Source organism: Vidua chalybeata, chromosome 3, assembly GCF_026979565.1.
Source record: "Vidua chalybeata isolate OUT-0048 chromosome 3, bVidCha1 merged haplotype, whole genome shotgun sequence".
Classification (NCBI taxonomy): Eukaryota; Metazoa; Chordata; class Aves; order Passeriformes; family Viduidae; genus Vidua; species Vidua chalybeata.
Window position 1 is genome coordinate 54,631,230 of NC_071532.1, and position 12,917 is coordinate 54,644,146.

Genomic DNA, 12,917 nt, shown 5'->3' on the forward strand with positions numbered 1-12,917 from the left:
AGCTAAATGCACTAAACAGGGGAGCCTTAAAAAAGGAAAAGCAGACAAAGTACATTGATGATAAAGCACATGAAAATGACCCTGAGCCAAAAAAAGTTTTCCGTATGTGATTATCAGAGAATGTACAGGATGTGCCAAAGCTATTGTAAAGACCTCCTGTAACTAAAATATTTCTAATAACAAAAGCATCCTGCTTTTATGTTGGAAACATATCACGAACTGGTACAGGGATTCAGGAGATGTTCCATGAAAGGGCTGGTAAATCTGCCTGGAATATGGGAATTTATGAAGCAGTTTACTTGCCAGCATCAAGTGTCATGGGGATTTCAAAGCCTTTTCTGAATGGTACTGAGGGAAACAAAAAGCTTAACCATAACATTTATATGGTAAGGAGAAGACAGAATAAATGCAAACTTGGGACTTCACTTGTTTCTTTTCGTATGCATTAGAAGCAGGAATTGAGTATCTTGTTTCAAAAGGATGTATTTGGCTTCAGGCACTGTAAGCTGGAGAAATGCATGTAAAATGGTTGGACTTGATGATCTTAGAGGCCATAGAACCTTAGCAGTTCTATGTTTCTAAAAACTTATCCTGCCAGCACAATTATTGATTTGATTATTAGTTGCAATGGAAGGTTTGTGTTTGGCACCTTAGCCTGTATTGAAATTCCTGAAAAGTACAGTTGTAAAGGGAATTGGAAAGAGAGGCATTCTTCTTGGCTCCATATGAGACCTGGTGAAGACTCTCCTTAGTATCAAAGAGTTTTCAGTGGTGTGGCAGTGACTACAAAAGTATTCATTTGCATCAGCAGGAAAATGAGCCCCCCACATAGCAGAAAGTTGATTTTAAAGGTATGCCTACTTCTGTACATAGGAAGCTATGTACAGAAACCTTCTGCAAGGTTTTTCCTGACAGGACCCTCACTAATAAATCTAAGAACCAGTTTGTGCAAAATGGAGTTGTATTTTGTAGGACAGTCACTTTCATTAGTATGGAGCTGAATGGAAGCCTTAATGTCAGACATGAGCAAGGAGGACAACGGTGCATTGATTTAGCATGGGAGTATTATATAAGTTGTGATTAGCTTAGGCTTGTCTAACAATTGTATTTAATATGGAAAAATAAGTTTTGGAGTGTTCATAACATATAAAATGTATTGATATCTTTGGGGTTTTTTTGGTTGGTTTTTGTTTTGTTTTGGGTTTTGTTTGTTTGGGTTTTGGTGAGTTTTTGTGGTTTGTTTCTTTGTTTGTTTTTTCCTTTCTTCAAACTAAGAAACTGGAGTATTGACAAGACAAATAAAAAAGCACAAACATTTTTCATAGACACAAACAGAGTTCTGTACACAGCAGTATATAAGTTAGCCTGTCTGAAAGTCAAGTGCCTGCAGTGGGAAAGTGCCATATTAATTACATCAGTGGAATTATGTGCTTTTAGAGTCAATTTTCTTAGTGTATAATATAAGGCATAACATAATTGGAAATGATCTACTGGAAATTTAAAAATCAGGGTTTTTTTAGGTCCATATGTACTTTGCTTTAATTAAAACCCCATTAGCTGAGAAGTGATTTATGCAAGTCTCAATGCAATTTTAATTTTAGACTTTTGACTCCACATATTTAACAACAGATTAATGTTGCTGCCACAATATATCATTAAGAAAACATGCTTTGAATACTTTGGAAGAAAGGGAATTTATGTGCAAATGCATCACAGTCTTAGTGAATGTGGGAAATAGTTTTAGTGAGGAGAAATTCCATTGCATGACTTTTTGCTGCCAAGTTTGTCCAGTAGAAATATTCCTCTCCCTTCCACCTCCCTATCTCCTCGCTTTTTCTTTTAAGCTAACTGCACAAATCCCTGCATCAATGCCAGCAGTCTTCTTAAAAGAGCTGGCACTGGGGTAGGACGTGTGTAAAATACAGTTGAATGAGCTTTTGGGTTTAAAAAGCAGCTAAGACATGACAGAAATTGGAGCAGTTGAAGGTTCTTTAGAGTAGCAGTGGGATATAGATGTAGAAACAGCTGATTGCTGCTATCAGAAGGTGAAATGCATGTGTGGGAGTACTTTCAAGGTGTTTTCAAGGCAACCACCAGCAGAGGGTGTCCTTGGGTATGATAAATGGGTGGCAGCAGGAGAAGATGGTTAGAACTATTCCATCACTTTCACACACAGACTGGAGCAAGGGAGCCTGGCAAAAGTAGCCAAGTTCTGTTAGTGCAGCATGGTGCCTCCATTAATAAATTATACCTGCTAACTGGGGCTTCTCTATCCTGTGATCCATTGCATGGATAGGCAATATGGGCTGGAAAAGCAAAGTGGTTTGTTATGCCACAACATGTGAGGACATCAGAGAACATCAGTGTGTGAGAGTGTAATGAAGACAGAGCTAGGCTATTTTCAGTGGTGCTCAGTGACAGGACCAGAAGTGGTGGGTTCAAACTGAAACACAGAATGCTTCCCCTGGATAGCAAGAAACACTGTGGGGGTGACCAAGTACAGACTGTCCAGGGAAGCTGGACAGAATATCCTTGGAGGTATTCAAGAGTCATCTGCACACAGTTCTAGGCAGCCTTCAGTAGGTGGCTCTGTTTCAGGAAGGGTTTTGAACGAAATGACTTCCAGAGGTCCCTTCCAAGCTCAACCATTCTGTAGTTGTGTGGCATACAAAGTCTCAGTGTCCCTGCATCAGTCTGCTTGCATCTTACAAATGAACCAGGGTGCCTGCAATATATGGTCTGAGCTGCTCTTGCCTAAAAGTAGATACCAGATTTATTAGCAGTAGCTGGTGGTAGATGGTAGACAAAGGTACTGTAGCCTCTCTACTGCCAGTGCACAAATTATATCCAAAATTATGTTCAGTCAAGCTCCCAGAGAAGAGACATTTATTACATGGAATAAGTGTTTTTTGAGAAAGTCAGAACTCTTGTGAATTACAGAAATAAATGCTGTTGTGCCTGGTTTCATGCAAGTACTGTCTTGTTGAGCGACAGCATAACAATGTGTAATTTTCACATGAATCTTCTCTCATCAAGTTTTGTTAAGAAGCCTATAAAAAATCTAGATGAAATTATAACTTGTCTTTAACCGGGAAGAATTTTTACTGTAGACCTAACTTTGATGACCTATGGTCTAAAAATGGGAACAAGCTGCCAGGAGGATGGGTAATTGGCCATCCTTGTGACATGAGTCTAACGTTCCCAGAGTGTTTTTGTTAGGGACAATTGTCTTGACATTTTCTGTGGAAATAACCACTTGTTCTCTTCCTAGTGTAAGGAACATGACCTGGCCACGATTAACCAGTTGCTAGAGGACCCAAAGTTGACAGCAGTGAAGTACAGAGAGTGGAGGAGCACAAACATCATGCTGGTCCAAGATATATATCAGCAGCAGGAGGTCCAGGACATGTCCACAGAGAATAGTGAAGACCAAGAGATGACTCCACAGCCAGTCACTGAAAGTGCTATTTAATCAATGGCACATGGCAAGATTTTTCTCCACGGGTCTTCAGGTACAAGCAATTTAAGCTGCTGTATCTTGAGGTTTGTTTTTCGCAAGTGTGCTTCAAAAGGAAAACAACCCATTCTCCAAAGTTTTAAATGCTCTTGCAGAACTCATTTAATGTCAAATGGACAATTTCCCCAAACTTGCCCAAGTTGCTCAAAAAACCACGCCTGAATGTGGCCTGCATACATAAGAAGACTATTTAACAAAGCAGCAAAGAAACATTTTTCAGTTTTTGGAGAAGAAAATTATAAGTGTCCAGCTTCTGGAGGACACAGAACTATGTAATATGTACTATATAAATATGAGTTCCTTGGGACTGTTTTAACCATACAACTTACCTTGAAATGAAGCTAAACTGATCCAAATAGGATGTAGTCTACTCTACCTTTTTACCCTCTAAGGTAACCCAATGTATATATTTTCATCTCCATACCCATTTACTTTTACCACTCAACCAGTTTAAACAGAGACAAATGGAAGAGTAATTAGGCATGAGTTGATACTGTAGACAGCTGCCAGGCACGCAGTTTGGGCTCTGCCTGATGTTTTATGAGTTTCAAATTTATTTATGGTCCAGACCAAGAAGGTACTGTCTTTCTACATGAAGAAGAGGTCTCTAAGTTTTTGCTAACATGTAATTTACTCTTCAGCGAGACAAGATTCAACTTTTCTTATGGACTTGGCAAAATTCCTTGGAAGATTATGGTCTTCTTTCTTATTTTTGACAATTGGGAGTATATAAGGTACAAGTTCATCCCACAGTCCAACTTAAGGAAGGTGATCATATTCACAAGCCAGAAGCTAAATGACTGAACTCCTAATGTGGACCTGGAAGTGTAAAACAAAGCTGCAAATATTTTTGTAAATATATGTAATTTTATTACTTATATGAATGTGACTATGTACTGTATAGACATTTTATTTATATATTTATATATGCTGAATTTCCTAATGTAAATAGGCACATGTGGACCAAGCCCACCCTGCTGTGAGTGCTTGCAGATTGACTTGAAATGACTTTTTATTTTGTGTTCCATTATAGATCACAGTAATGGCTCTGCAGCTGAGACTACCCTGAGGCATATGCTGTGACTCTTTCTTCTGCTTTTCTAGCTTTGAGTTTTAGATGAAGAAAATCTGTACAACTTAGGGCCTGAAAAAGTTTTCTAGAGAGTTTCAAGATTTCTCTTTGGGGGAAAAAATAAGAGGTATTGCTGCAGGATCATGATTTTTTGGCTTCATTGTCCTCAGTACAAGGTTTTGGGCTTTTGCCTTCCTCTCTTCTGCAGTATAAGGAATTTTGCAGAGTGCTGAATTTTGAAAAGTAAGAATTAGTCCACCATTCCCAAATTAATGTCATTACAGGAACTGTGACAATCTGCACTTCCATTGCTCTTTCATGAAGATAGTCTTTGTCATTAGTTTTCGATACAGTTTATCTTTTAAAGCAAAATACACTATGGAGATGCAGCCATATTCATCTCTCTTTATACATTTTATGTTTTATCATAACTTGATTGAGAAAACAAAAGATAATGGTGTTAGTGGGAACATATGAAATCTTTTCCACCTGAGTAGTGATTTGTTTGACTGTTGATATTTCATTTTTAATACTCAGCAGCTTTTCTTCTAAAATAGAGGCAAGGAAATAGATGAAAAAGACTAAATGGGGAAGCAGACACAAAACCCTGGATGGTTAAATATCTATTTTTTTCAGGAAATCATCATATGAATGGTGATTTTATCACTTCACTAATTCTAACTAGAAGTCAACCAAGCTAAATACCTGGTGAAATTTGGTTTGGAGTAATTGCATCTTAAAAATGGAGACCATTTTTAGGTTGCTTTTTTTGTTCTTCTTTTTGTTTCATGGGGTTTTTTTAATAATTCTTCTACCATTCCCATTGAAATGTTGTCAATTAACTGCTGAGAGCACCCTGAAAATTAGGAGTGTAGGGATTAATCTGCTTGGTCTATTTAATTTTTAACTACCTGGTGCTAAGTAATGGATAAATATTGGAGGTCAAATTGCATGTACATTTTCTATCACACATGTGAGTTTCTCATGAAACAAAGCATGTAAACACTGTTTTCTTTCAAAAGGGTCTTCACTTAGATGTTGAAAAGAAGCATATGCTTAAGTGGCCTGTTGAGCTGGGCCAGACAAGTCAGTGCCTTGCAGTTCTGAGCAAAGTCTGAGTCAACTCCATTTGCTGAAGTAGATTTGCTGTATGCAAAGAAAAGCCTATGTGGCCTGTACATGCTGTGTTGGCTCTGTTCACACTGCACTTGTGTAAGCATAGACAAAACAGCTTTCCCAAATCTAGAGACAAAGAGATGCCCTTGGACTGCCCAAACTCCACTATTGGTTTTGACAGATTACATAGCCTGAAATTGCTTTTAAATTACTCTCTTTCAGATGGTCAGTATATACTCATTGTTGAACTGTTGAGGTTTTGGAGACCTACTGAGCATGGGCTCTATCGCTGCTTAAAAAGAACAGAAAATTCTCTAATGGAGTTACTTTAATCCCACTTATAACTTTAACAAACTTCTTTGTTCAGGAAAACAAATACAATACAAAAATGTATGAGTTTTATGCAAGTACTGTGCAGGAAGTCTGACTCCACTCTCTTCAGCTACTACTTAGACTCAAAATAATGAAAAGCGTGGAAAATGCGAATTGAAAATTGCAGTGAAACAGGATTAATTTTCTGGCATTGCTAATTACTGTGACAGTTGTTGCCTGGGTTTATCACAAGGGGCTGCCCAGCAGCGTGAAAGCCATAATCAGGGACAGAATTGCGCACAAGCTGACAGCTACAGTGGGGAGCCACCTCAACAGGAGAAATTTGGACAAGTCTGTGCTCTGCTCAGTGATGCTTGGAGTAACTGGTATTTCTTGGTCTGGATTTGGAAGACCTGCACTATTGACTCATAGAATAGGGAGCTGTGTATCAAGAAGTGTGTGAATGTCAAGAAGTCTTTAACCATCTGCCTCAAGGGACGTGTTTTATGCACTTTTTTGGGAGAAAGTATGTGTGTGTGGATACGTACACATGCACAATTTTCCCTCTGTCAGTAAAGCCAGTTGGTGCAGCAAGTCCAGCCATGGAGGTTTTGGAATTCTGGTAACAATATCTAATTTCAGCTGTTTCTGCAGCTTTTCTGGAAATTGAATCTCTCTGTTCTGGTGTTGTACATCTTATGGGATACCAGAATGAGGTGAGATCACATTTCCTTTCCTATGATGGAAGAGATTTCATGTGGGGATTGTGAATATTTTTACACCTAGCTCTGATGATTCAATCAATATAGGGTTTCACCTTGCCATGGTGTTAAGTGCAGCTGGAGATGAAACACCATGCAGTTGCTTGCTCAGCCCCCCTCTCTTTTCCTTCCCCATCCCTGTGTAATGGGGAGCAGAACTGAAGTAAAACTTGTATGCTGAGACAAGAAAGGTTTTATAATTTCAAATAAAGTAAAATACAACAGTAATGGTAAATAATAATAATAATGATAATAAAAAGGAAAGAAACCCAAGCAAGTGATGTACAATGCAACTGCTCACCACTCACTGATCTGCCAGACTCCTCTTCTCAAACCCAGATCAGGCCCCCCTCTCAGCTAGCTCCCCCTAGTTTATATACCTGGCATGATGTTCTGTGGTGTGGAATATCCCGTTGGTCAGTTTAAGTCCCCTGTCCCAGCTATGCTCCCTGCCAGTTTGGTTTTTTGTGTATTTCCTCACTGGCAGTGCATGAGACAAGGAAAAATATCCTTGACTTAGGATAAGCATGGCTTAGCAAAAAACAAAACACCAGTGTGTTATCAATACCATTCTCACTCTGAATCCAAAACATAGCACTGTAACAGCTACTGAAGCAGAAATTAACTCTACCCTAAGTGATACCAGGAATAAACAGGAATAAATAATGTGCTACTTCTCTTTTTTGCAAATTATTTGAATTTTGGAGGAAACCATCATATTGAGAGAAAAGGCTGGTGTGGGACAGTCAAGGAGGGAGGGAAGAAAAAACGTGGTATTTGATTTAAAACTCTGTGGAAATTCAGAATTTAAAATTATTTCTAACTTGGAAAAATTATGGATGTGTTACACCCATTATTGTGTGAGCCTGTAAGCGTACATGTCTATTACAGATTTAATACGAAAACCTGTATTTTTAAACTTTTTAGTGGGAAAGGAGCCCATGAAAGCGTAGTTTATGAAGGGAACTCCATGTACTGTGATTGGGTTTTGGGTTTTGGCCTTTTTTTTTACTTTTTTGTTTCTTTAGTCATAGAAAAGTAGCCAATTGTAACCAAGTGCGGGCCTGAGTTGAGTTCACTTTTACCGACATGTCTTTCTGCTAACAGGAAGCCAAAGTGGTTTTCTTGTAGTAGTAGAGCCAAAGTGGAATTTCCTGTTTTGAGTGGGGCATTTCAAAACAGCAGACATTTAAGATGTCAGTGAGCATTTCCTTGATGCTTGAAGATTCATCCCATTTTGGTTTGCTTCAAGCTGCAACATTTTTGCATTTTTTAAAAACTGCCTTCATTCTGAGCTGAAACAAAATTTGAGGGGAAAAAGGGGAAAATAGAACAGAAAAAAGCTTGAAGCTAAGATCATGCTGAAATTCACTTCCCTGCATAGGGTAGTAGGAGCTGTGTTTGCCAAAAGCTGATCTTTTAAGTAATTTCAACACTGAAAAAAAATTGTAAGGTGTTGAAAAGAGTACTACATTCCTTGAAATTTGCTATGGGAGAAGTTCCAAGACCTGTCTGCTCTGGAAAAATGAATATTTTCCTAATTTATTTCCTCCTGATAAAAATCCAAAGGGAGTGGTTTATAAAATGGCAGCAAGTTAAAGATGAAATATGCATGTAATTCATTGATAGCTCAACAACCTTTGTATGATCTGGAAATGGTTGACTTTAGATGACTCAGCCTGTAACACTCAGCCTGTAAAATCCATTTCTTTGGGAAAGCATTGTAGCTACCAGTGTCTGAAGCTTATGTACCCCATCTGGTCCACATGAGGTCCATGTTGAAGATGTAGGTGAATGGCCTTTCTATAGGGCAAATAGTTTGTGTCATCATGCCATAGTTTAGAAACCATTCAGTGTCCTAGATGCCTTATAGGACCTGCCCAAATTATTCTGACTCTTGAATCTGCTTACTGCAGTTTTATCTTCTCCCAGCTAAAAATAAAAAAAATGTCTGAAAGCACATCTCCCACTCCCACATGAAGAAAAACTAGCACTAGTCTAGCAGAGATTAATGTAAGTCACCTTATTTATGAATGTTTGCTAAAATAAATCACCTGGTGAAAAGCCATTTGTGCATACAAATAGCAGTGCTCTTGTGACGAGCTTTCAGTGCTGAGGACTGGCTGGCCCAAAGGAAGAAAGGATGTGTCTATTGCACTGTGCTCTGTGTAGAGAGGAAAAGTCACACACAGAGGAATATTTGCAAGGACTTCTATGAGGCAGTGGCAGGGCCTGCAGCACCATGAAAATACATGGGATCCAAATTCAGTATTTTATCTGTTGAGTCTTTTTTTTTTGTTTTTCTTCACTAGTTTAAAACTCACAGCGCAATGTTGGCGCTCAGCGCTGCCTTTTTACTGCTTGTTGCCTACATGTGTGAATTGATTTTCATGGAATGATGCACACATCTTGCAGAATGAGAGCCTTATGTTTGCACTTGTCAATTAAACACTGAAATGAGAGAAAATTTTGCTCAGCCTTTTTTTTTTTTCTTCTTATTTTCACTGCAGATTTTTCAGTTTACTGCTATAAAAAGAAATAAATTTTTACTGGTTCTTCAAGCAAGCAATTTCCCAGTGGGACTAGTATTATTATTAAATTGTATAACCTGAAACCAGGAAGAGTCAATGAATGGTTTGACTGAGGAATGCTCTCTACTAATTCACAATGTGGTATTTGAAACTGCTTTTAAATTAGTTAACTCTAACTCTTAATTGGTTATTGTAGACACCCTTTAGGAAGAAGAGTCTCTTCTGGCAGGTATGGAGCATTACTAGATTTTTTTAAGCTCACAGAGCAGCCTGTTTCAATTAAAAGAAGATAGATATTTTTGTCAAAAGGGTTTCAGTTTAGCTGGATAGGCCAGCCAGGTAGCAGTATGGTAAAAGCGTGTTTCCTAGGAAATGAGCTTGTCCTAAGGGCTCAGCTGAAAAAAGAATGTTCCTGTCTCTGTCCCCTCTCTTCCCCCAACCTCCAACGTTCTCCCACTGCTTGCCTTGGGCTAATCAGCTCATCATTTGGCACCTCTGTCAGCTCAGCCAAGTCAGGCAGCAGGGAACAGACACAGCAAGCTGGATACTCATCTACAGTGATGATAACTAAACTTGCCCTATGGAGGGGTTCAGTGCCTGACAGAGTCCTCAGAAGGGATGCAGCTGGATTCTCTAGGCAGAAGCAGAAGGAAGAAGAGCTGTGTAAGTGGGAGGGAAGAGGGGGACTTTCAGAAGCAGAGCATTAGCTTGGCTCGGGTTCCCACAAAGTAATACCTTTACTGCTCTTTTTTCCCCCTGCCAGACAGGGAGTCATGAAGACAACCTGAGGAAACAGTTTTCATGTGATCTCAGCCTGTGCTCTTGCTTTCAGTGCCTAATACATGGCTAAGCATTTGGTTTCTGAGTCTGAAAACAAAACTCTCCAAAAAAGCATCCAAGGATACCTCTCTTTAGGATCCTTCCTGGCATGCTTGCTGTGGGAATGCTGACAGGAAAGGCAGTGGGGCACCATATGTCTACCCTTATGCCTGCTGTAACACCTCACCTCGCTGGCTTGGGCTGCCTCTTGTTTGGCTCTTGCTTTTGCTTTACACCCTCTCGTGGTGGTACAAAACATAAGCTGTTCCAACGTTTTATAAAGGTATCATTGAGTTGCATTATGATTTGGACATGTGTCTTTTGCCTGATTAAAAAAAAAATCCATTGGTCTTTATTTGCTTGCTTCCTGTGAGCTTGAGATGAGTATGATCACTGGCAACACAGAGGGCAAAGGCTCCATCCCTGGCATCTGACCCTATTTCATCACTGCTTATTTTGGAATGGCTCAGTCATCATCCTCCTTATTATTGTGGCTTTTTCTTATTGCTGGAAGAAAGTGCCTACTGTTAGTGAGAAAGTTCCTGTACTATCTTCCTGTTTTCAAGAAATATCCTGGTTATCACTAGGGGATGTTTCAAATTGTCTAACCGAAGCCTTGGCAGTACATGAGATACAGAGTACAGTGACCAACTGCTCTATTTTGGTGGTGAAACTCTATCTTTCCCTTTCCACTTCTTGGCAAAGTGCTTTTAGTCTTGGACAGACAAAAAAGTTCTTGGACTGCCGGTGAGAAAACTTCTGTAAGTGGCTCTCAGCATGCTCCTGAAGGAGAAAACTGATCCCTCAGCACAGCCTGCTGGCTGCTGGCAGCACGACAAGCAAGGGAGGAAATCACAGGTTTGTATGTAAGAGAGGAAACAAAAAATAAGAGGGTTTGCTGTAGGATCATGTTTTTTCGGCTTCATTATCCTCAGTACAAGGTTTTGGGTTTTTGCCTTCACCTCTTCTGCACGTGTACAAGTTTGTGATGGTCTCAGCTCACATTTGAGGAAGTTTTGCAGAGAGGTGACAGCATTTACAGCAGGTGTGAAAATGGGAGATGCTGTCTGGGACACTGACCCTCTCTAGGGCTGAAACAGAACAGTAAAAAGAAAGGTCATTCTGGAGATAAAGATGCTCTGTGAGAAAGAGCAAGTGAACCTGTGAGCAGCAAAGAAAAAAGACAAAGAAAACAAAAGACAAAAAAAACACAAAGAAAAAAGAGCTGGTAAATTAGGGGGCGTGGGAAAGGGGTAATTATTGTCTGATGAAAAATGGGTGGCCATACAATGGATGGGGAATGATTTTTAGTATCTGGTTATTTAATATCCATGTATCTCATCCGGCAATTTATTAAAGCTGTTCAGCAGAGCATCCTAAAAGTTGAGGGTCTGAACCTCATGAATGTCAGAGATTGTTTTGTGGAAAATGCACTTAAGGACCATGGTATGTTTCTGTCCCTTGTGAAATGTTCTGTGCATGCCTGGTGAAATCCCAAAGCCACTATCATGGTGTGTCATAAGAAAATAGCTTAAAAGTCAAAGGCATTTCCAGTGTCCTCAACCCTTGCAATGGCAGCCATGTCCTGGTAACTGACATCCCTGCCTGTGGTCTTGCAGTCCTGTTGCTGAAGTAGAATCTTTTTTTCTAATGTGCATTTTATTAAATCTTATTTTTTTTACAGAAAGTAAATTCAGTCCACCTTGGCTAGCACTTAAGTTCATATGTTACAGCAGCTACGAAGATGATTCTGATAGTGGAGTCATTTGCTGTGAAATTTGGAAATTTTGCTCTACAGTTGACAGGAGGAGCTCCAAATCAGATTTTATACTGTTGTAAAACACATGTATCACCTTCCCAGACAGATGTGGTATTTCATCATGAGCATAATTTGTTTTCTGTGAAACAATTTATTCTATCAATCTTACTGCTGATGACATGAGGCAATTCAGGCAGCTGTGTTGTTTCTGAAATGTGTTTTCTAACACAAGAAAAAGAATGGCTTATGGTGCTGGTACTATTTGGAAGAAGTAGATGAGAACCTCAGGACTGAGGCAGCAAACAAAACTCAGCACTTTGGAGACAGTAGCACAAATGACATCTTCAAAAGAGGATGTGGAAATCTCACTCATTAAAGAGAGAAAGGAAGCCTATGCCATAACGACTCAGAGAAATGATGAAGGCAGAGTTTGTGTGACAGCACTGTTCATACAAAAAATCAGTGTGTGAAGTAAACTCTGGGAATAAGGTTCAGATGCAGGAAGGTGTGGACTGGTTTAGGAGCACAGCTGCTCTGGAGGATTGTAGGGTGACCTGGTTGAACCACAGCCCAGGCAGGACTGGACAGCACATCAGCTGACATCTGGAACTAGCTTAATGACACAAGGCAAAAGGATCCTGTGGAGAGAAAAAACAGGCTGCAAAACTGCCTTAGTTCCCAAGTTTCATTTGTTTCATGGACACCACCTGGCAAGATAAGCAGAGCATCAAGACATAGTAAACCATGTCTTGATGTTAAGACAGGTTGGGAAGGTGACTCGAGGGAAACTGCAGTAGGTTCAGTTCCCAAGGACATGTTTGCATGCAAGAGGCACCTGCAATAGGTCAGCACCCTGAGCCTGAACTGTGGATGTGGCCTGAACTATGATGTCATTTCTGTCAATGTTCACAATCCAGTTTCTCCAGCCTTCAGTCTTCCAGTTGATGTTTTTGCTTTGGAAGACATGAAATCCTACTGTGTGGGTTTGCACCTTCCCTGGTACACTATCTACCTCCTGGACAGGATACAG

The 12,917-nt window shown here is 39.7% G+C and overlaps 1 protein-coding gene across 1 annotated transcript in view; it reads left to right on the forward strand.

Moving 5' to 3' along the window:
- The window catches only part of IPCEF1 (interaction protein for cytohesin exchange factors 1), a 38,441-nt gene extending 34,969 nt beyond the window's left edge, over positions 1-3,472 (forward strand). Inside the window, exon 10 of the mRNA XM_053938900.1 lies at positions 3,272-3,472. Within this exon, the coding sequence (XP_053794875.1) occupies positions 3,272-3,472 (201 nt within the window). The remainder of the gene's footprint in view (positions 1-3,271) is intronic.
- Positions 3,473-12,917: the final 9,445 nt, after the last annotated feature.